Source organism: Myotis myotis, unplaced genomic scaffold, assembly GCF_014108235.1.
Source record: "Myotis myotis isolate mMyoMyo1 unplaced genomic scaffold, mMyoMyo1.p scaffold_m19_p_1, whole genome shotgun sequence".
Lineage (NCBI taxonomy): Eukaryota > Metazoa > Chordata > Mammalia > Chiroptera > Vespertilionidae > Myotis > Myotis myotis.
In genome coordinates, this window is record NW_023416313.1 from 25,448,444 (window position 1) to 25,472,955 (window position 24,512).

Below are 24,512 nucleotides of genomic sequence, written 5' to 3' on the forward strand. Positions count from 1 at the left end.
ATAAGTGGCTCTGGGTTGACGGTTTGTAAAAACTGGGCCATTATCCAAAGTCATTACTTTGAGGTGATACTATAACCTAGTTGCTGAAAGCACGTTTTTACCAACCTTCGCTTCTGGGTCGCTGTTGATACTACAAGAATCATCGTCATCAGCATGAGGGGCGTTTCTAGAAAAAACAAACAACAAATAAACAAACAGAAAATGGGACTGAGAATTCTATTGCAAACTCTGGTGGCAAAAAGCCACACGTCACAGCTGGGTGTCCCAATGCCCTACCTGAGTTTCAAAGATGCATAGCGCAGTGTTGCTCCTTCAAACTCTTTGAGACTGGGGTCCGGGTTAACTGTGGCTGCGTGCAGATCCTAGAAGAAAACAGATGCCCGTTAGGGGAGAACGGGGGAGGGCCCGTGACATGGTTGCAAATGTCATGAGAGAGGAGAGTCCTCCCGCCGGAGGCAGAGTGCACGTGAGCTTAGGCGGAAGGAGGCATGCAAGGGCTGCTGGGTGCTGGCTCCGTGCAAGGTGGTGCTCACAGACAGCAGGCAGCCGGGGCAATCAGCCTGAAGTCATTCGCAAGGGGAGACGTCAAAAAAGGGCCACGTGTGTGTGAGCTGGGCGACCCTAGCAAGAAGCCCCATCACTCCGTCCCTGCCGAATGCATGATGCTCGCAGAGAAGAGAAAGGTGCAGCCACAGCCATGCACAAAGGACAACATCGTAAATGATCTAAAAGCTGACAATATACTTGCCTTCCAAATGTCACTATTAATCTTCCCCCCATTCAGAACAGCAAAATCACTCCATGGCTGTTTCTAGACATATAATTATTCACACAGGAAAAAAAGCACATTGATTAAAAAAAAAGAAGAAGAAAGAAAGAAAAGAAAAAGGAAAGGAAAAAAAAAAGACACAAGACACTGTTGTTAGCATTGATATTCACAGGATGAGTTAGGGAACAAATTCACTCTAACAGCCACTTGCTAGCTCACTCTCCCTAGATCTAGGTTAGCATCCAAAGACTAGGCAGGAGGAAAGAGAGGGCACCTTCCCAAAACACATGCCTGAACATTATTAGCAGGCAGCGAACTGGTTTGCTCAATGTGGCCATACAAGCAAACAAAATGCTTCCAAATATTAAATCCCCAGCACAGCTAAAAACCCATTGGGACCATTTTCTTTCCCATGAACCACACAAAGCTGTTGTCTCAGGTAGGGGTGCACTTGTCAATGTGCTGGTTTGGAAACTGAGGAATGACCATGGCCAAGGGCCTAAAAAGCTGAGGGGTCAAATTATTTTCATTTAAAAGGAAAAAAAAAGGACCATGAATGGGAAAGAGTTAGTAAGGAACGGTCTGACATCAGACCGTGCTGAGATTCAGCCCTGAACAAGGAACGTAAATTCCTCTAATCCAGTGGTTCTCAACCTTCTGGCCCTTTAAATACAGTTCCTCATGTTGTGACCCAACCATAAAACTATTTTCGTTGCTACTTCATAACTGTAATGTTGCTACTGTTATGAATCGTAATGTAAATATCTGATATGCAGGATGGTCTTAGGCGACCCCTGTGAAAGGGTCGTTCGACCGCCAAAGGGGTCGCGACCCACAGGCTGAGAACCGCTGCTCTAATCCATAGACAGCTCTGCTTCTCGGACACGCAAGCGTCTTCACAAGTTAATATTTGATCACTACACATAATCACAGAACAAAGCAGGAAGGCTTGCCTTGTTGGAAGAACTCTTAAAATAGACCTTTGAATCTAAACAAAAACTTCTAGTTCGGAAATTCCCCCCCACCCCCACCCCCACCCCCACTAGATTGAGTGACTATTCAAATATTTTTCATCTAAGATTCGGGGAAAGAATACTAATCAGGCCCAGGGACATCCTTATGAGTTTGTTGCATTGACTCAGTGGGCAGATCTCTTTTCTCAGATAATAAATCAACAATGGAAACGTCAACTATAGTCCTTTGACAAGGAGAAGCAAACACCGCCCATACCTTTTGCTCACAACATTAATACAATTTTTTAAAACCACTCCAAGCAGAAGGAGCCAAGTTCCAATATCCCGAGTGCTGAAAGACGCACTTCTCTAACTCTGTAGGACTCTGCAAGGGCAAAGCCATTGCAAACTTAGATCCGCGAACTCTCTCGCACGGGTGGTGTCTTTGTTGCTTTCTTTGTGGACTAGGCACCTGAACTGCAGTTTTTCAGAACAAATTAGAACTTGGGCCACTGTATTTATTTTTTAAAATAAACTCTTTTTATTGAATAAAAGAGTATGAGTGCTGCCAGTCCGTTACCTCTCTCCTACTCCATCCCCCAACGCCGTGTTCAGCTTTCACTGAGGAGAAAGTGAATAATGCAGGAGGGTCTCTACGGGTTAGCTGAGGGAACCCGGGAGCCCCTGGCATGGGTAGGCTCTTGTACATGTGTGTTTTCCCGGGGAGATGATCCCCAATTTTTCTGATATTTCCAGAGGGGCCAGAGACCAAAAAAGGTTTAGAGTCACTGTTGTAGGGGTATCGAGTAGAAAATAAAATTTTAAGCTAAAATTTCTTTTTTCAAAAGGAAACTAGTTTTATTTAGGTCCACATCATCATCCTTGTTTACATGTGAGCAATTTTTGGTTTTCACTTAAGTCAAATTTGAAAGAGGATATCAGAACATGAATTAGGAAGATTAAGATAATTGTGTTTTTGCAGAGAAATTTTTTCTTAAAAGGGTGTATGTCTGACAAAAGAAATCTGAAATTGCTACTTATACTTAAGAGATACTCTGTTGGGACTGGGGAGGGTGAACGAAGAGTATTTTTTAAAAACAAGTATTTAGAAAAACCTTCAGCATTCAATAAGAAGTTCTCTGTAGGTGTGTTTAAAAATGTTTTATGTATTTACTCTTTGGACGAAAGGGTCCCTGTAAAGTAAAAATAGATTACAGTCCTAAAACTACATGAATCTAGCTCTCACACTACGAAGACATGAGTCAGCTGGCAAGCTTCCAACAATCACCCTTTACAGATTTAAATAAACAAAGGTCTTATACAGTGATTTTGCAAAAAAAAAAAAAAAAAACTTAAAATAACATGGGTACTACTCAAGAAACCCTTTCACACAAAAATCAAGTAAGGAAAAATAGAAACTGACATTTTATGTTACGATTAGGTCAAAGACCTTTTTTTCCCTTCTGTATTTAAAAATAGTCATTAAACATTCTTTTCTCTCTTCAATAAGTGACCATAATTTCTTTTTCTTTAAATTAAGGACAATGGGATTCAACAGCAATTTGTTTTAAATTTTCAGAACCACATCGTCTATTCATCTAATTTTCTTTTAATTAAGGGAAGAGAATACAATATTGTAGCTAATACATTTTTTTATTTTTTTAAATATATTTTTATTGATTTCAGAGAGGAAGGGAGAGGGAAAGAGAGAGAGAAACATCAATGATGAGAGAGAATCATTGATCGGCTGCCTCCTGCACGCCCCCCTACTGGGGATCGAGCCCGCAACCTGGGAATCGAACCTGGAACCCTTTAGTCCGCAGGCCGGCGCTCTTTCCACTGAGCCAAACCAGCTAGGGCAGCTAATACATTTTTAAAAAAATAAAACAACCCAACAGAGATTCTTTGGTACTACAGGAAGTCTGCAGCCACCCCAGCCTGTAGTCTAGATGGTGGGAGTGAGATATGAAAGGAGAGAAGAGACAAAGAGAGAGCCAAAGAAGAAAAGGCAGGCGGGGGGCAAAGTCACAGCACGAAGACAGGGAGACAGGGTAGTAAGGAAGAACAGAGACCGTCTTCCATGAGCGATGATGGCCCGGTTGATCATCTCTTGGGCAGCACAGCGAGTGATGGTCTGGCGTTAGAGTTACAGCTGGGGACACATTCTCCCGGTGCCTGTCCTGACCTTGCCCAGGGTCAGCGCTTCTGACCCTGATTACGGTGATTGTGCTCCATTCCTGGTTCTCGGACAGCCCTGGGGCCTTAGCTCCTCAGAGACAGTGTGGCCGGGGGACTGACCCAGCGCCTGGAGCATGGCACCTTCATGACCACACAGCAGACGCTGTGTGAGGATGAGCCCACTAAAGGAATTCAGTTCTCTAACCTTGCCCATGGAGAGCTTTCTTCTTCCGTATTTCTCTTCTGAGTTCTTGGAAAGCAATTCCACAACTCAAACAAAACCCTACTTTCTCCTCCATTCTCTCTGCTTAAGGAACTGGGAAGCACCTTTGGGTTGGAAAGAGTGTAAGGAAGACTTGCCTAATGGCTATTAGTTATCCATAAAAATATTTTGTGTGGCGCCCTCTTCTAAAAGTCAACATCTAAGTAATTTGGAACAAGTCAACAGACTGGGGGGAGATGATCACGGGCCAAATTTCAGCAGCAAAAGCTTCCTGGCCAGTTTATAAACGTTCGAAAATACTGCTGGCACGTGCAGAGGAAACGTTATCCGCTGTGCTTAACACTTCTCCAGCCAGCTCTGGAGCGTGATATGTAAAATCGCCAAACTGCAAGGAAGCCGTCAGTCCTAAACTTTTGTGAGGCTTAGTCAACAGATCTGGCACTCACTCTTTTCTAAAAAGCCAGCTCAGAGAAAAGCTGAATAAAATGTGCATTTCCAGCACAACGTCTTACAAGTTTCTTCTCTCCCTTAACATTTCACTTTGTCTCATGTTTCCAAATTAGCTGAAATACAGTCTACTTAGAGATCAAAGAAATGGTGTCAGAGAAATAATCATGTCTCTTTAACTGTTATTAGGACCTGAGGTAATGTTATCAGGAGAAAGTCATTTTCTAGAAGGTTCTGCATATGACACAGCCCTCGTTTGGGGGAGGGGAAGAGAGTCCAGGCTCCCCAAGACCCTCACATACAGTGTAGTGAAGCTTGGGACGAGGGGGACCTTCATTCGAGCTCGACTCTACTGGGGGCCAGGTGTGTGATCTTGAGCAAGCTCCTTCCCCTCCCTGTGTCTCAGGGCTGTCAAATGTGAAAGGGGAGTGACAACTCTAGTGCCAGGTGCATAGGGCTTCATGAGGAGTAAGAAGATAGGGCCTGAGCCTGGCCCTGTAAACACGCAATCACCCTTGTTGCCTCTGATTTAACATCCGTTGCGGCATCTGCACGCCCTGGGTATGTGACAGGCTGGGTCTTTCCCCCGGTACGCCACTTGTTCTCTCTACCTCTGCCCCTATGATTTTAACTCATTGGCTTTTATTTTATTTATTTTTTTAATCCTTTATTGTTTAAAGTGTTACATATGTCTCCTTTTAGTTTATTGGCTTTTAAGCCTACTTGGTTCTTTGACATAATGGGTGGCCTTATCATGTCCAGGAAAAACATGCATGAAGCAAACTATGGAAAGGTTGGTCTGAAGAACACCTATCCCATTGGCCTATGAAAATGCTGGATAGGAGTCACCCTCCCTCTGAAACTTCAAAAACTACACATCCATTATTAGCAAAGTTCCTTGGAAGGATGAGACTTTGTCAAAAACAAGGGCGTGGTTAGCAACAGAAGAGAGGAATGGAACCAACAGTGAAGGGCAAATTTACTCAGTCCTGGGCAGAGCACAGGCCCTGGGGCCAGAGGACCGGATGAACGCCCACCCCAACACCAGCTGCCCGCCTACTCCAGTAAGTGAGCCTCAGCTACCTCTGCTCTTACATAGGGAACGTGACGGCGGTCTTCCCTGCCACACGCAGAGTCTTGAAGGAACAAATGAAATGACGTCCATGAAATATCCTGAAAGCCACAGTAAGTCATAAATAGCAGCAGAGGCTGAGCCATGGGGGTGTGAGGGAAAACCTGTACTCTCGGAGGGGGGGGGAGGGCCAGGGGAAGGGACTCCCAACCCGCGGATGGGAAGAAGGAAGCAGGCATGGACAAGGGGAAGAAGAGGCAAAAGTGGGCATCAGAAAAAGGCTCAGGGGTGAGAGGTGGACTCGCTACCTGACACTGGCCCCTGGGGCCAGCTGCCCACCTGTGCTGCACTCTTCTCAGAACAAGGAATGAAAGTCTACTATAGTCACTGAAGAAATAAAAATCCGAGACACAGACACCGTGGGGTGCCCTCCTGGATACCACCACACCCACATCCTGGCCCCAGGAGGCGAGCTTTAGAAGGATTTCATTTCTCCCACATACAGAGGACAAGGGAGTTACTGAACACAAATGGGAACTCAAAGATACTCTAATCTCCTCCCCTCTGGGTCCATGTGAAAGCAGAGCAGGCTGAACCCCCAAAGCCAAGGGAGAGGAGTGAGAAGCACTCGGGCCTGTAATTCAGGAGGATTTAGGAAGTCCAAGTTCTACACCCAGTATTGCTGCTGGTCACTGACCTCTCTGTGCCTCAGTTTCCCTGTGCCCGATGTATGGATACTGGTGTCAAATGGCCCCTTCCCACCCTGGCATTGTCTGGCTATCAGGCACTTCTCATTGGTGAGGATGGTTGAAGGGTCGCAATTGGGGAACGAAGCCTTGGAATGGAGAAAGACTCTAACAGAGGTGCCAAGAGCAAAGGTGTGTGGGTAAGGAAGAGAGAGGATATCCGTGCCTCAGTGAGAACTGGCTCCGATTCTGGGAGGCCACTCCGTGGTCCAGGGAGAAATGCCAAGAAGCATTTCTGGGATAGGAAGACTCCATGCCAAGCTCTTTGAGCATCAGGGCTATGTTTGTTCATCTTTACCCCCCAGTGCACCTAACACATGATGAATAATTGACTAAGTGGAATTTGCTCAGGGAGCAGAAATATGAAGCTTCAATGAAATGTTATCAAAATCGACCAGTGATAAACAACAAAATCCTACGTGGCTCGGTAACAGCAGGATGTGGTGGGAAGGTAGGTTTTACTGCCTCCCAGAGAAGAGCAAGTAAATAATCAAAGACGTAGAAAACAAGATCTCTTTCTTGTTTCCTACAGAAAGGGTGATAATAGTTGCAAATATATGGAGGAGCTTTGCAGGTAAGAGATGCAGTTCAAATGCCATCCATGTCCCCGAAGTAAAAGAAAATGGGTTATTTAAAAAACAAGATTGTGGTCAGAGAAAAGCAAACATGTCTCGGTGTCAATGATCAAACCACTTTTCTTAAAAAAAAAAAAAGAAAGAAAAAAAGAAAGGAAGAAAGAAAAAGCCATTATTTAATTGTGACCTTTCCCAAATGTAATTCTCTGGACTATTTCATTATCAGGATTCACAGAATGAGTAAATACTCTTTATATTAATAAATACCACAATGGAATTTTTTTAATGCCTCAATTCTTTGTTTAAACATTCAGATTTCTTCCTCAGGGATAGCAAAAATTTATGCTGCTCATTATTTCTAAAATCAGGTCACTTTGGCTAAATAAACATCCTGTTTTTAAAATAGAAATTAAGCATTTAAGGGCTCTCAAGGGTTATTCTTACTGACATCCTCTCCATGCAATCCAATGAACCCAAGGATAATAAGATATGCAGTAATTATAAGACGTCTGGCCAAGAGACGTTCTTCTGTGTGTAAATATTTTATGGAGTCAGCACCACGCAATGGCACCTACAGAGTAAAATATTGCCTCTAGGAGCCCTGGGGAATCTTAACCACTTCTCATTAATCAGCCCCTCTTACTTTGTGTACCTAAAACAGTGTTTCAAGAGATCAAAAGCCATTAAAAAATGAAAACATTCCTGAAAGATGGTATTAACACTATTTACTAAGAGGTAGCATTACTGAGGTTTCAAATGCAACATGCACGATAATCAAAAAGCTTACCTCGATGACCTGTTGGGGCAGAAGCAATGAGTATAAAGCGAAATCACCAGTTACATCCACTCTACTAAGTTGTTACAAAGAGACTCCGTTTTACCTCGTTCTCTGGGGTGGGAGATGGCGTTACAGAACTAAGCGAGCCTTTCCTAGATCCCTGAAGGTCCGCTGGGATGGAGACAGGGCGTTCCCACTGCGTCGTTCCTGTTGGTATGTGCCAGTAATAGGTCCCAGCGATGTCACTGACTCTTTTCCAGCCAGGAGGCAAATCCGGGTCGGTCTGAAATGAGGGATCACTCCATACATCTGCTGGGAAATGGAAAAAAAAGAGAGGGTTTTGTTAAAAGAGGAAACAAATTACAGTCTTCCAAGTTTAGTACCAACAGTCAGGAGAATTCCATAGACAGACGTGTCCAGAGCCCAATAGAGAAGAACCACAGCCATCCAACAGACACAGAGCATGGTAAAAGGGTGATATGGAATAAAACAAGGGAAGAACTGGAAAGGAAGGATGATGTTTGAGAGTCTACTAGTATATATGTAAAAGGCTAATACGCTAAGGTAATGACGTCATGTGGCAACGCCAGACTTCCTCTCCCTAGCGAATAGCCTTCTTGCAGTTTCTTCAGCCCAGGAACACTACTTGCTTTATAGCCAGGTGGAAACATTTACACTTTAACCAAATGTCTGTGAAGCGTTTCCCCATGTCTCATCTCCTTTGATCCTCACAGAAGTCCTGGAGTAGGTAGATAGGAGACTCGGTGGAATCCTATTTTCTTTCCATTAGCTGGAAAATGGAGACTTAGAAAACTTAGAAACTTGACTTGACTGAAAAGAAGAAATGATGAACCTTGAAAATGACTTCAGGTTTTCTCACTGCGCAGAATATAGTCAAACACTGCTGCAGTTAAATATTTTACCCTTTGTTCTCCCTGTGTGATCTACACTAATAATCCGCTTCATGCTGATATTTGCTGCTGTGTTGCTGACAATTACCTGAAAGAGAAGTTGGGGTGCTTCACTGGGCTGGAAAAAGTTTAGCTACATCAGAAAGCAGGTCTAATTAAGCAAATTTATTCTATATCTATAAAAGGCTAAGTTGACTAGCGCATGCGCAATACATATAAAGCTCTTGCTGGCGTCAATCACACACGTGTGTTTCCATCTGTCATTGTCGATCGTGAATTTGGTTGACACTTCTATTATAGCAAAAGGGCGAATAATGATATTAAAATATTTCTTCTAATTAATTTCCTTTCCATGTGCACAAATTCATGCACCAGGCCACTAGTCCTATATAATAAAAGCCTAATATGCAAATTGTTCAACCAGGATTTCAACCGCTCACTATGACGTGTGCTGACCACCAGGGGGCGGTGTGGAACATGGAGGGCATCAGCGACATGGTGCTGGCAGCGGGCAGCAGTGGAGGTGCCGCTGGCCCCGATGGGCCCTGACGAGAGCGGCACCACAACAGGATGGTGCAGCAGGTGAGCAGGCAGCGCCAGGCCAAGGCAGGTGTGAGCGGGGGCCCGATCGCCCTGCCAATTGTCCTGTAGACGGCAACCAGCTGCTGGCAGGCCCTGCTTGCCCGATCGGGGCCAGGCCCTGGGCTGTGCTGGGGAACAGGGGGTGGGTGGCGATGGCCAACCTCCCACATTGCCTGGGCATGGGCTGCAATGGAGGTACAGTGAGAATGTGGGGTGTCCACCAAGCTCGCTCTCACACCTCCTGCTACCCTCCCCTGGGACACCAGTGCTCATGAGGAGGCTGCCCTGCACCCATACGGCCTCTTCTGAGTGAGCTGGGCCGCAGCCACTGGGACCGCAGGGGCCGGTTGGGCCCCCCATGGGTTCGCACAGGAGCCGGTCTACGAGGCCGGCTGGGGGAGAGCACACTGCCCATCTGGCTTCTGTGTGGCACTGCTGGGTGGCCCAGAGGCCCACGCTGCGCCCCGGCCCACGGCATCTGGCCACGCTCACTGCATCTCCGCATGGGGACTCGGGTGCCATCACTCAGGCAGAGGGGACGAGCGGGGGGCCCAGAGGTCAGCTGGGACCTGCCCTTCCACTTCAGATGCTTGTGCTTCGAATGCTGGCCAGGCCTAGGGACTGCACCCAGGCATGAATTTCACGCACTGAGCCTCTAGTATTTATATAAAGGACCCACTCACTATCAAGTTATCCAACACCTCCAAGAATCCTATGATCAAATCAAGGCTCTATTTGTTGTTAGGTGCCGTTTAATCGGCTCTCACTCCTGGCGGCCCTGTGACTGAGTGATGTCCACAGTGTCCTGTCCTCAACAGCTCTGCTCAGCTCCTGTAGACACAGACCTGTGGCTTCTTTCATGAAGTCACTCCATATTTGGACTTCCTCTTTTCCTGCTGCCTTCTATTCTTCCAGCATGATTGTCTTTTCTAAAGAACCCTGCCTTCTCATGATGCGCCCAAAGCAGGACAGCTTCAGTTCTGTCATTTGTGCCTCCCGCGATGTTTCAGGCTTACCTTGCTCCATTATCCAGGCTTACCACCTAGGTGAAATGTACAAGTTATGCACAAAATCTATTGAATCCATTTATAAATTATTAGTAAGATTTACTGCCTGATATCCTATAACATTCCCAGCAATGAGTACAACTTTTATTTCCTTTTAACCACTTTCTATAAAAGAATACTGTATTTCTATCTTTTAATAACTCCTCCCATTTGATATAAATATATGCATAGTAGCAATGCTTTTTATAAAACTCTAGAACTCTAAATTGCATAAAGAAGACTCTCAAGGAAGACGGCCTGGGAAAGCTTTGATATTCAGGAAGGGACCAGGCTGACTATAAAGCCAGGCCAGTAATATACATATATAAAGTCACAGGGTGTGAAATACGACAGAGAATGGTGGGGACTGTGGCAAATTGGCAAGCATGTGCAAAGTCCAAAGGTGTTCAAATTCAAGAAATAATTTTTAAACCCTGTAGGGGAGATGGTAAATAAAATAAACCAGCCATTCCCTGGCCTATGTGAATTTTTATAAGTTTACTAAATAGCTATTTGCTTTTTGAAAATCTCATTCTTGTTTTTTTGTTTGTTTTTTTTAGTTGAATCTGAAATGGATTAAAATGCTAGAGAAGACAGGAGAGGGAAGAGGAACAGAATAAGAAATTCATAGAGGCAGAGGCACAATGGAGGAATCACAGGCAGCCCATCACTGCAGGCGGGTAGAAAAACTTAAGAAACTTGAGCTCTGAATCTGGGGATCACTTTATTCTAAGGATCAGGTCCTTTTCTCGGTGGCCATTCAGAAAAGGCTGGAGTGCAATGCAAATGAGAAAGCCTGTGGGCCTTACTCTGTGCAAATGTCACTGAATCACGTGGGCAGGCGGCGGGGAGGCTGCTACAACCACCACAGGAAAGAAAGAAGCGAAACAAAGAGGTTGATTAAGACTATGGGCACAGATGTACATTCATGAGGCTGTTTGGATCCCAGCATTCACTTTCTCATTTAAATCTGCCAGAGGCAAAACTGCCACTTGTCTCAAATTATGATGGAACTTCCCCTCCCCCTGCAGGAAATTAAGCATGATTAAATAATTTCAAGTTACCCAAAGTCCAAACAAACATGTGCATAAACTCCTTTGTCCTGTGTTGGTTTTAGGAGGTTGTTTCTGCAGTTACATTGTTTTCAGCATCTCAACTGAGACAGGACAGGTAAATACATGGGTCTGGGGACCGTGGAAAAAAACGATCAAGGGTGTTCCCCTGTCCCATTCCAGTGGCTCCAAGAAAAGCTCTGGGGCTAGAAACTGAAAGGACATAAAAAGGCTACCCGTTACCACTTCTGGGGTTTCTGAGGTCTGTTGGCCTGCGTTTACACATTTATCCTAGCTTCCTCTACAGCTGGGGCATTAGCATAGCTGGAGAATAGCTACAGACAGAGCACTAGCACAGTATGAAATTACTAGAGGCCCAGTGCACAAAATCTGTGCATGAGTAGGGTCCCTAGGCCTGGCTAGCGATCAGGGCCCATTGGGGCCTTCTGGCTGCCGGCCGGGGACTTCCTTTCCTGGCTGCCGGCTGCCAGCCAGGGCCTTCCTTCGTTCCGCGCCACCCCCTGGTGGCCAAAGCACGTCATAGTGAGTGATCAAACCCCTGGTCTCTCAGTTGAATTCCCGAGGGGACACTTTGCATATTAGCCTTTTATATAGATAGATGTCAGACTAAGGACAGAGACCAAGGTCAATGGTCTTCAGGTTTGGCTGTGTGAGGAGATACCTCAAGGGCAAAATGAAAGGCATTGTGGGTTGCAGGGCAGGAACTAACTGGGCTGTTCTGCCTTTAACCAGACCCACCCACTTATATTTGTTTTATATTCTGAGTTTCTGCTGAGATTCCATTGGAATAAAGAAAGGGGGGGGGGAGTGATTCTGTTGGTAAAAATTGATGATGGTGAAATGATGATGACCAAGGAAGTAAGGTGGGCACATCTACAGTATTGTTAACAGTTCCAGAATCACTTACGGAGTCCCTTCCACATCATCCCATGCTGGCTGTAAGGGGCTGTAAGCCCTAGGAGGGCAAGTAGACCTCATGCTGGTCTTGTTCACCATCGTATTCCCAAGAACTAGCACAGCTGGTATTCACTAACACTGAGTTGGATGGATGGTGAATGGATAAAGGGATGGATACATAAATGAATGGACGGGAAGCAGAAGGAATAAAGAAGGGAGAAATGAATGAATGAAGTCATGAGTAATGGGGATTTGGAACTTGGCACTTAGCAAAAGAGGGATTCTGAGGAAATGAGTTCTGTGCAAGTTCACCAAAGGGAGCAACTCCCCAACCCACAGGGATGCTAGTTTCTGGTTAGAGCGATGTCTCCTTCCCTGGATGGTGCACGTGAATGTTCTTATGTATAAAAAGAAATGCAAAAGGAAATTTTGGGAAGAATTCTGGGCTGGAAGTCAACAAACTTTGAGCTGAGAATTCTGGGCTGGAAGTCAAGAAACTCTGAACTGAGATTTTGTTTGTTTCTTTCTTTTTTAATATATTTTTACTGATTTCAGAGAGTAAAGGAAAAGGAGAGAGAGACAGAAACATCAATGATGAGAGAGAATCACTGATAGGCTGCTTCCTGCACAACCCACACTGGGGATAGAGCCCAAAACCCAGACATGTGCCCTGACCGGGAATCGAACCGTGACTTCCTGGTTCATAGGTCAACGCTCAACCACTGAGCCACGCTGGCTGGTTTTTTGTTTTGTTTTATCGATATATTCAACAAGGAAAAACACAAAACATGTCTTCTGGGGCACCACGGCCCTATACTTCATTGTGTTTCATTGTCATAGCCCCAATTTGTTTTGTAGTTTTTTCCCTACATAAAATAATGCATATATTTAAATAAGTACCTTGGACCTTATTTAATGGACCAGTAGTTTTCAGTTGTTATCAAACTGGGGAGGAAGACAGTGGTGCAGGGAGGTGGAATTCTAGGTCCTTCCAGAGCCTTTCAAACACAAGCGCACCATTTTTCTCTAATGACGGCTCTCAGTTTTACATATTGATTTTGTATGTATCATTTTCCTTGAAAACAGGGGTCAGTTGTTTTAAAGAATTTTATTGCTTAAAATAAAGCTAGACACCATAGCCAAGGCAAGAGAACAGCGGGGCCAAGCCATCTAAACACCAAGAAACTGCTTCTGTCATAAGATTGTTCAAAATACTGCAGAGCAACTTAAGTGGCTGCCCTCAGATGGACACCAGTGGAGAGGGCATGCAGGAAGGCACGCGGGCTGCAGCAAAACAGGAAAGTCTGCAAATACCAGGTTATCAGAGGAGAAAGTTCCAACTCCTTTTGATTCCCAGAAAATTACGTAGGTTTTGCTGAAGAAAAAGCAAGGAGCTGATGCCATGGAAAGGCCATGGTAGCTGGATTTCACTTTTTCAAAGTCCCGAGAAAAATCAGTATGGACAGCTCGGGGGCCGTGAGAAGGTGAATGAATAAACGGGGGGAGAAACAACAGAAAAATATCACAATGGCTGCAATGCTGAGGCCATGAGCCCAGCCAGCTGACCTGACCAAGGCTGGGAAGTGATGGCACCGAGATTCACTCCAGGAGGCTGGCCCCTGAACCACTCAAGTCCAATAAGGGCACTTCCAATGCAGGCTTCCCCCAGGCTCTTCCTTTCGGGGGCCTCCCTCCCTAATCTGCCTCCAGTGACTCGGGGGCAGCTGCTCCAGCTGCCCACACATCTGGGCTCACCCATCAGAGGCCTTGGGATCACACTCCCCCTCAGGCAGCTGCAGAGGCTGGGGAGCCCCCCTACTTCCCCTCCTATCTGTCCTGAGGATCTTGCCCATAAGCTGCTTAACGGTCTCCTGTCATCACCGCATTGCTAAAGGTGAAGTCACGGGCTGACAGGTGGAGGAGGGACAAGGAGCGGAACTCGGGAGGTGCCCTTTCAATGTGGCTCTGTGGTCCTTTATTGTTCACAGTTTTGTTCCTTCCTGAGGGAACAGGAAGCAGGGCCTGGAAGTCAGCGCGTAAAAATAGCAAGGCTGAGAGCCCCAGAAAATCCCTCTCCTGCTGGGAGCCTCTAGGGCCAAAAGCCTTGCTTGGCGTGGGAACAAGGAGCCCATCTGTGAGCGGCAAGACCTGCCCCCTGCAGCCACCTCTGGCGCCTGTGCCACTGGCCTGGCTCCACCGGTCTTTGCAGGGACCTGCTCCCCTCCCACCTCCCCAGCGGGGCCTGTGTGTGAGGCAAACCAGCTTCTAATCATCCTCTCTGCTGGGCTCACTTGCAGGAATCCAAGGGTCAAATGAAAACAAATTAGCATCTACCAGCAGCAGCTGGAAAATTCCTCGCCTTCTGGAGGCCACAGGCAGGAGGAATGGGTGAGCCGGGATTCTGAACTTGGCCAGGTCTGCAGACCTTTCCCTTGGGTCCTCAGATGGCAGTCTCTCCCTTCCTCACCGTGTGTACCCAGTGCCTTCCGTGTGTAGGGCATGGGGAGGGGGTGGGGAGGAAGAGGAGATGGAGTGATTCATTCAGCAACCATTTCCTATCTGCTCTGTGCCAGGCATCGCTTTAGGCCTGGAGATACAGAGGTTCATCAGATAGGCCCAGGTCAGGCGTCAGGGACCTCGGGCCATGGTTCTCAAGCAGCAGAGTCACCCGGAGAACCTGATAGAGCGGAAGTCACTGGGTGCCACCCCAGCGTTTCTGACTCAGTGGGTCTGAGGATTCGCAGTTCTAACAGCTCCCTGGTGCTGCGGATTTCATGCTACTGGTTTCAGAACCACACTTTCAAGAACCACTGGCCTGGAAAAACAGAAAAGGTAATCATTCCTTTCCAGCAAACTCCACCTAACTACTGGCTCCATAAAGGAAAGCATGTGAATATATAGTCAATCATTCATTCATCCACCTACTTTTCATTCATTAATTCTTTCGTATTGAGGGCCTTCTATAAACGCCAAGCACTTTTCTAGAAGCTGTGAACATGGTAATGAGTAAAAGGCAAGTTAGGAAATGTGATCAATTGTGCCTGGGGATAGGGTGGCCTATTTGGACAGGATGGTGGGGAAAGGTCTCTGAGGAATAAACTAGAGGGGTGAGCCTGGGGAAGAGGCAAGAGAGCAGCATTCCCAGCAGAGGGAACAGCCAGTGCAAAGACCATGTGGCAGGAAAGAGCTTGTCGTGTCCTTATAATGGAAAAGTCATCGTTAAGGCCACCAGGGCTAAGAATTCACTCTCTATGGAAAGGAAAACTCTGGAAGGTCTTGTGTGATCTGTGTCTTCAAAATCAGAAGGGTAATTTGCACAACACTCCCATTCTTGGAGAAGAGGAGACCGTCTTTTCCAAAGTCTTCGTTGCAGCTGCTGCTACTCTTTTAAGCAATGTTATTCCTGAGGGATCCAGATACTCTAATCCAAAACATTTGAATTTGGCTTTAAAACTCTTTCTGATCATCTGGTGGTCTGCTTCCATTGCCTCTCTCTTCTCTCTTTCTCCCCCCTTTTCCCCTCCTTCCCTCCCTCTCTACTCCCCTCCCTCTCTCCATCCCTCCCTCTTTTTAGTTCCTTTATTTTTACTGGACTCAGAACTTCAGAATCCAGCAAACAAGACTTTTATTTCCTCCAGCTTCATTACCAACCTTTGAAGACAGCAGCACAGAGCCCAGACTCGAGGTCTAGATCGTTAATTATGCATTTGCTGAGGGTTCCGAGCAGCACACAGACTGCCTAGAATTGATGCAAAACTGTCCTCAGCCAGAGACTGGCAAACCCAAGGATTATGGGAACAAGAGCATGAACCCCAAAGTGTTTAGAATCCTGCCCCACCAGCTGCCAAAAACAGTTTTGGGGCCTCATCTACTTCTTGAGATGTATTTGCAAGGCATCACTGAGACCCTGAGATGTCTATCCCAGCCTCAGGAAAAACACAGGCTGTACTCAACCGAGCTTTCCTGGGGTGGCATTCTTTTAACAGCTACAATAAAACTCCTAACAGTTTTGGGAGTGTTAATTTCATAACACCTTTCCCCATATTCTTTAAAAAAAAAAATTAAGGTATCTGAGTGTCCTTCAAATAGGGAGCTATTTGTAGCTGAGGATTTTTCTGTTAAAGATTTTGGAGTAAATATTCTAAGGACTCATTATTTAAACGGGCTTTACATTTGGGCCTGGCAACACTACATACTTTGTATCTTTTTATCAAGTATTTTGGCATAAGGTCCGCACAAAATTTCTTCATTTAAACTCACTGGAGACACAGTCTTTGCTGAGCTCACCCTATTACATTTTAAGCTTCAGGGCCATTTTACTATCGCAGACAGGAGCTCTGGAGCCAGCCGACAGCCTTGAAGCCAAGCCCCAACACTGGCTCGCTGTGCGACCTCAGACAAACGGCCTAATGTCTAATGGCCTGGCTGCTCCGAGCATCACAGAACTGCTGACAACTCCGCCCGCAGGGGACTGATGCAGAACCAAGCGCCCCGCACAGAGTCAGGCACACGGGGCTCACTCAGTAAATCTGAGTTATTATTACTACGAATGGCTTCATTCAAAGGCGGCTGTGGGGACACAACGCTTTTGAAATGGTATCAACCACTGTGCAATTCCTTTTAAAAGCGAAGACGTCTCAGAGTTTGCCAAAGACGTTTCTACTAAAAAGGCCGTTTTTATTTAGACCAAGAAAAGCAGACGATAACCCTGGCACTGCCCTGTCGATGCAGAACACATGCTGGAGTATGTGGCACCTCTTTAATCAGCATGGGGCTGCTTTATGTCCTGCAGTGGAGCCATTAAAGCAGCCGAAATGAAGTCCAAACAAAATAGCTTGTTGGGTGTGCTGTATTATTTAAGACATCCTTCCTCTGAGACCGCTTCTGCTCTAGCTCACAGCCCCGAGAAGGCATGTAAACCGGATCCGAGCCGGTGTTGGTGGAAGATGAAAAGGAAAATGAGGCTCTGTTCCCAGACTGTCATCCAAAATGGAAACACGACACAGGAGTCAGGGGGACTCTGCAAAGACAAACTTAAAAACTGAATGGCACAAGGTGTAAGCAGCTGAAAATTATTCAGAGGGAAAATTGGTCTTAGTAAATATCCATCGATCCATCCCTATATACATATAATTGAGGTGAATCATATGGCCTGGCTATAGATATTGTAATATTGTCAGAAGGTCTTATTCTAAACACCTAAATACCTAATAAAACATGCATTTCCCTACAAGTTATAAAAGAAGACATTAAAATCTTATGATGATATGAAATATCTGAGAACACTATTTCCTTGTAGAGGACACACCAAGGAACAAAATAGCCTAATTTACAGCCACTGCTGAGAAGCCACAGGCCTCCCCCTCAAAAAAAAAATTAAAAAGAAAAACATAAAACACGAGTGGTGATTTATATTTTATTTTAAGCAAGCTACAGACCATTTCGATAACCTCACTGTTGTTTTTCTAAGAAGTGCTGGGAAAAATTTGTAGTGAAACCAACAAATGTCTGAAATCCAAAAATCTAATCCTACCTAATAAAGAGGGAATATGCTAATTGACCTTCGTGCTGTCACAGAGCTGGCGGTGCCCACAGCCAATAAGGAGGGAATATGCCAATTGACTGTCATGCCCTCAAAGATGGCAGCCCCCACAGCCACAAGATGGCGGCACCCAGTCCCCTCAGCCCTGCTGGGGCGCCAGCCTCCGGAGTCTCCCAGTCCCCTCAGCCCCCCAGCCGCCCAGGGCCACCCGAGGCTCAGGTAACCAGGGCCGGCCGAGGCTTGCGCTGCTGGTAGTGGCAGCAGCAGAGGTGTGATGGGTCATCGCCTTCCCTGATCGCCAGATCGCCTTCTGCCCCTAAGGGCTCCCGGACTGTGCGAGGGGGCAAGCCGGGCTGAGGGACCCCCACTCCAGGGCATGAATTTTCATGCACCGGGCCTCTAGCCCATAATAATGAATGGAGAACGGGTGCAGATGGGGATGCTCTTGAAATCATCAATATTTAAATAACTTTAAAAAGTAAAGATCACAATATATTTATGTAAAATTGCTAGGCAGGTTTATTAATTTTACCTCCAGTTGTCTGATTGTACCACGTACCTATTGAATGGCAGCCACAAATCTTGTTCAATACCAGATGGGACTAATCAGGTTTGGCAAAAAGATCAACAAATCAGGCCTAATATTCTTTGCTTTTAAGTTTGGGAATTTAGTGCCTAATCCTCAATACAGTGTTCTAGGAAAATCTATCTATGAAAACTGAGCAAAGGTGACCGGCCAACGTGGCTCAGGGGTTGAGCATCGACCTGTGAACTAGGAGATCATGGTTTGATTCCCAGTCAGGGTTGTGGGCTCGATCCCTCGTCGGGGGCATGCAGGAGGCAGATGATCAATGATTCTCTCTCATCCTTGATGTTTCTACCTCTCCTACTTCCTTCCAATCTGAAATAAATAAAAATATATTTTTTTAAAAAAAGAAAATTGAGCAAAGGGTAACTGCACAACATCATTCAGAGAATGTGTCCAGCTGCCATACCCTTGGTCAACCCAACCACACAACTTCCCCATTTGATTATCATGTCACAGTGAGCAGTTAGAATAGAGAAGACAAAACACCACCATCATAAGCAGAAATCTTTCCTTTGGCTTCCATACCATTAGACAGATAGAATCACTGCTGGCACCATACTCTTTCAAGGTGGACTGGTTTAAAAGTATATTAAACAGAGCCAATTTTCTTTTCCATTATTTTTTCAGGGTCTTCAATACACTTTTCTGTTAGAGCTGTGTTCTTCCTCAGGCTGCAATGATGAAGGTGGAAGCTCTTCCAGGGTTGCCTGGACCAAGTTCAAGGTCATTATTATTTTAAATGGTGGTGTGCCAGGACTTGACTTCCCAGCAACATTAAATATTAGAACAAAAGGTGATTATTAAGAATCTAGGAAACAGACAGTGTTCAATGACAAATGGCAATTTGGCCTTTCCTCAGCACATTAAAAAAGCAAGCTGAAGTGGGTGCATTCTTTCCTAGAATCAAAATCCATATGTGGGAGTATACAGAACTCTGCTCCCATAGGTTAACATGTTTCTAATGTAAGAACAAGAGCATGCACTGCCGGGCCCCACAGGACTTTCCAAATGCTGTAACCAGTCCAATCGCATGGGATCCCATAAAATCTTATGACACAGATAGAGGAGATAACATTCCCATTTCACAGATGAAGAAACAGATTTCAACAACGTTCAATAACTGTGGGAAACAGCACTGGTGGTACAAGGGCAGTAACTGATACAGAAATTCCACATTGCATCCCGATGGTCTTACTTCGTAAATCTTGTTCTAAATGGTAATCATATGAGCAACAGGTAATTAACTGTAAACAATTTTTTTAAAAATAATAAAGTTAACTAGGCAAACCATTCTGTGCTTTTCCTTTAGTCTATGAAAGGCCTGGTATTTGGGTTTCATAAATAAGGTACCTGTAGCAGACAATGCAAGGTGTTAATCAATATTCAGTGTCTTCTTCCAAAGCAATAAAGATTTCTAATTGAACACATGGCCACTCTGAGTAAGAATACATTTCCCAGCCTCCCTTGCAGCTAGGTGTAGCCATGTAGGTAACATTCCAGCTACTGGGGTGTTAAGTACAGAACTGTATGGCAGTTTCTCAGAGCCTTCCTTATAAAACAGATGGAAAACATTTTTCTTGCTGTCTGGAATAGACATGCCACCTTGGACCATGAGGACACAGGCTATATACCCTAGGGATGGTGGAGCAGTATGGTCAAGGAATTTGGATTCCTGAGGTATTTGTGAAACAGAGCCAGCATATGAGTGGACTGCTACTGCTGGGTTCCATGTGAAAGGAAAATCAATTTCTGTTGTAATCCACCACTGTGGTTTTAGAGTCTTGTATTACTAGCAGTTGGAGTTGATCCTAACTCATCCATCTAATGGCAGGAAACGGAATTCCAGACCTAGTACCTAGGAAAGAAACAGCTTCTAACAAATTAGTTTTGCAAACCCATGTTCAATCTCAAACTCTAGGCACTTAAATCACATAGTTTAAAAAAAAAACAGGCTCCTGACTCCCAAATTCTCCAACACTCTTTTCTAAAACAGCATATTGTTGGAACATAATGTCATCAGTTATCATTCATTCACTTTCCATCACCCACCAATCCAAGCATCCTAACCTCACCTCCAACTCTCATCAAAAATACCAAATTCAGTGCTGGGCTTAAATATTCACAAACTTCAAGAAGTATCAGGATTCAACCAACCACATGCAATGTCCAGCCATTCATTTGATTCACATTTATCAGTTCTTTGATCTACACCAGCCTCCTCCCTCACCCCCTCCAATTCTAGGTCAGAAGAGAAAAGCAAAGATTCTCCAGGAAAAACAAAACGGCAAAACCGATTAGCTGCTGCACACCTGTGCGACAGTTTGGTTTTTCTTTCTACCATTAGAAGAGTGATATGCAGAGCCCTGAAATTTTCAAAGATGCTGGGGCCACTGGCAGAAAAGAGGCAGGGGTATTTGTGGATCCCATCTGCCAGGGATACGCGTGTAGAAAGTATCTTTTTTTTTCTTTTCTAATGCTTCTCAAATAGGATCCAGCATAAGAGAATATTAATAAATGAGCCAAAATTCCAGAAAAGGACAAGTAAATAAAAGAGTTATTCTCAAAATCTCAAACAATAAATTAGTGCTTAAAGTTCAGAAGGACTCCCTTTCTGTAATAATTGGGTATGGAACTATTTGTTGTTTAAATTGAGGGTCCCCCAAATAGCAAAATGTTCAGAAAAAGTAGAGATACTCTTAGTCACAAATTAAACACATCAAAGTTCCTTAAAGGAAAGACTAGGCTTGTTGTTTGTTTTATTTAATCAACCAAAGTACCACAAACATGTCTCATACACAGTAGGTGTGCAATGTGGGAGTGGTTCCCTTTTTCATATTTCATTCTCTGGAACTATAGAGGCCACCTAGGTAATACCCACACAGATGAAATCTATAGGAAAGAGAATACCAATGAAGAGAAAGGAGGAAGGAAAGAACAAAAAGGGAAAATGGGGGTGTGGGTATGTATCACTAATTAACCTGCCTGCCGAGTTCTACTTTGCTATGGTATCTGCAAAGGAACTAGAATCATTGTTTGCTAGTTTCTATTCACCCACAAAGGTACTGGTTTAACCCTCTAGGCCTCGAATTCCAGTCAATGTGCTGTCATTTCCTACCAGAAAAATGCTGTTATCTGCAGGGTGTCTGAGAAGGATTCCAAATTTATTATGCTACAGAAATAGGTTTTTGGGTTTTTCCCCCCTCCTCATCTCAATCTAAGCCTCTCACTTATGAAAACTGACTCAAGCAACGTTTTTGTTCTCGGTGAACTCCATTTCCTTCTTTCTGGGTCTATTGGTAGGTGGTGTCCATTTGTAAACGATGGTCTATCTGTTCTTGAATTCTGCTATTTCTAAGCATCTTCCTCCTCAACTCTCCCCAGTCCTTTCTCTCTGAAAGAAATTACTATACCCTCGAAGCCTTTGAGGGAAGACTCTCTCAGCACACACAAATGGTCCTTAGATCTCAGAAGTGGGTACAGAGGAACATTCTTTGGAAGCCAATGAATCAGATGCTGTGTCAGAGTCAGCCTTGTTGCAGACAAAACAGGCGGGTGTCAGTGGGGACAGTGGATGGCTGTGTGGAGAACTTCACCCTCGACAGATGTTTGTGCTTCCTTCCTCGGAGAAACAAACTTTGTGTGTCTTATGTCACAGATGAGCTTTGATGAATGAACTGAGAGCACATACCCTCCTCTTTAGAAAATATTACAGTGGGAAGTACCTAACCTTGGAGCCAGGAGCGGAAAGGAGCGGAGTGAAAGAAAACGCTGTGATTTTTTTCGCCCCCCCTAAAAAATTCCCGTTGGAGAAATAAACAGTATAAATTACTTTTAAAAGCAAGAGTGTATTTTCAGTGTAAATTTTCCACGGATTATTTTTGTAAGGGTAATAAGTTTTTTCTTCCACTTTCTGTTTTGATGACAAATTCATTTTTTAAAAAAAATATAGTATGCTCTCTGGATAGTGGGAGAATTGCCATTTTCTTATTGTGAAGAAAGGCTGCACTTGCACTTGGCCCAGACTCGAAGTGATCACCCTGGGAAAGCTTGACCTCTTTCATGGCCATTGGGCCTGTTTGAGAAACATGTCTATGAGATTTCGTTAAGCTACTCCTAAAAAAATAAGCCCCAACTGGATTCACCCTAGTAGTCAAAAGGATCTGATTTAACAAACAATCGCAATGCTTGTGTTTCACTGAGCAAGATTATATACAAGTATAGCCATCAATAAAAATAAGGTCAATAATTTTTTCCCCAAACTGGTAAATATATATACTCTATGACCCAGCAACACTAAGTATATATTCCACACACTTTCTCACGCAGATCCGCTAGAGCACACATGCCACAGTGTTCCCTGTGGGGGTGCGGGAGAAATGGAGGCACTGTGGGAACCCATCACTGTACGAAGGAAAGGGAAAGTGCGCTGGATTCACACTGTGGAACACCAGGCAGCAATGAGGAACAGTGCATTAGATGTACACACAGCCTTATGGGTAGATCTTTAAAACACAGTGCAGGGGGGAAACCCTTTAAATAAGTACACACACACACACACACACACACACACACACACACACAAAACAACAGTGCACATCGCAAGCGCAGTTTTGAACCAAGATAATAGCCATTGTTTAGGTTACTGAACTGGCCACGGCTCTTAAAAGCCGTAAGTTCTACCATGGTAGCCATTAGTCGCACGGGCTACTGAGCACATGAAATGTGGCCAGTCCACACAGTGATGTGTCGTCCGCGTGACACACACACTGGATTTGGAAAACTTAGTACAATAAAGAGAACAGAAAATATTTTATTAATAATTTTATATGGATTATATGTCAAAATGATATTGCAGATAGTATATTGGGTTAAACAAAATGCATGATTAAAATCAATTTCACCTGTTTATTTTTACTCATTGAATGAGGCTGTTTGACTGTTTGATATTACATATGTGGCTCACGTTGTATTTCCAATGGCCAGCACTGGTCTAGAAGCTTCCAGTGAGCCAGGGGTAAAAGAGGGGTCCTTTTTGAAAAATTTCTTTGGAGCCCCAAAGTGGGAGGTTGTGAAAAACATAATGGGATCCCCTGACTGGAAGGATATAAAAGCAGTTCAGGATTAAATATTAAAATTTCAGGTCAGGAATTGCCAACAATTCTGAGGCACTCACGACCTTCCATTTCTCCCATTTAAAAACTTACTTAGGATTAGTGCCATTTTTCAGAAATTGAATCCCAGTCCTTGAAACCAGATGAAAATGAAAAGAAATTTTCTACTATACCTCATTCTGAAGCTAAGATTTAAAATAATAAAATTTAGTTGGGAAAAATCTGATATAATTGATTAATATAGAGACACAAATATGATTTAAGTATCCATGGGGTGCTTTTAAAATAAAAAAGATTTTAAAACCAAAATGACCTTAGTTAGCATTAACAATTTAGAAATTACATGGTACTCAGTAATCCTCACCCTTCCCTCCTGCCCCCTGCAACACACACACTCTCATTCTCTCGCTCTCTTTCTCATGTGGTCCTTTGCCACATATGGACTATTTTTCTACACTCTACTGTATGGACCAACTGTGTTCTTTTATGACACAAACTCTAGCACGGAGTACAATGCCTGGCACATGATGGATGGTCAACAGCTGTCCATCAAATTAACTATAAGTGAGTGTTCCGAGAGGGGCAGACGAAGATGTTTGGCGAGGAATAGAGTCAGATAACTTACTTTCTTGAGATTGCTTAAGAACATCATAAAAAAGTGCCCTACACTCAGCAATGTTTCTAGATTTCAGCAACATCAGCATCAACATGAATGTTCATTGAGAAGTTTATCATGTGCCAAGCACTGTTCGAAGCACTTCTTACTTACTGGTTCATTTTCTCCTTACTAGAACCTTTGAAGGTTGGTGTTATCTTCCCCCCATTTTATAGATGATGCATAGAGAAAGTGACTCATGGTCCCAGAGCTAGAGCTGGGTCCCCCCGCCAGAGCTAGAGCTGGGGGACTGGCAGGCAGCCCCCCACCAGAACACGTGCTTGTAAGTGCACGTTGGTCAATATACAAAATCATCTGTTTCAGGAACTGAACCGAGAACGGTACAGCCCTCACATGCATGCCTT

The 24,512-nt window shown here is 44.5% G+C and overlaps 1 protein-coding gene across 12 annotated transcripts in view; it reads right to left on the minus strand.

Annotated features, from left to right (window-relative positions):
- Positions 1–24,512, minus strand: part of APBB2 (amyloid beta precursor protein binding family B member 2) — a 323,648-nt gene that overhangs the window by 88,362 nt on the left and 210,774 nt on the right. For 6 of the 12 annotated variants that reach the window (XM_036332260.1, XM_036332188.1, XM_036332170.1 and 3 more), the window contains 4 exons: positions 7,845–8,053; positions 749–811; positions 277–362; positions 106–166 (listed from right to left, as the gene is read on the minus strand). In XM_036332260.1, the coding sequence (XP_036188153.1) occupies positions 106–166; positions 277–362; positions 749–811; positions 7,845–8,053 (419 nt within the window). The remainder of the gene's footprint in view (positions 1–105; positions 167–276; positions 363–748; positions 812–7,844; positions 8,054–24,512) is intronic. The other 6 variants (XM_036332207.1, XM_036332181.1, XM_036332251.1 and 3 more) reach the window with 3 other exon arrangements.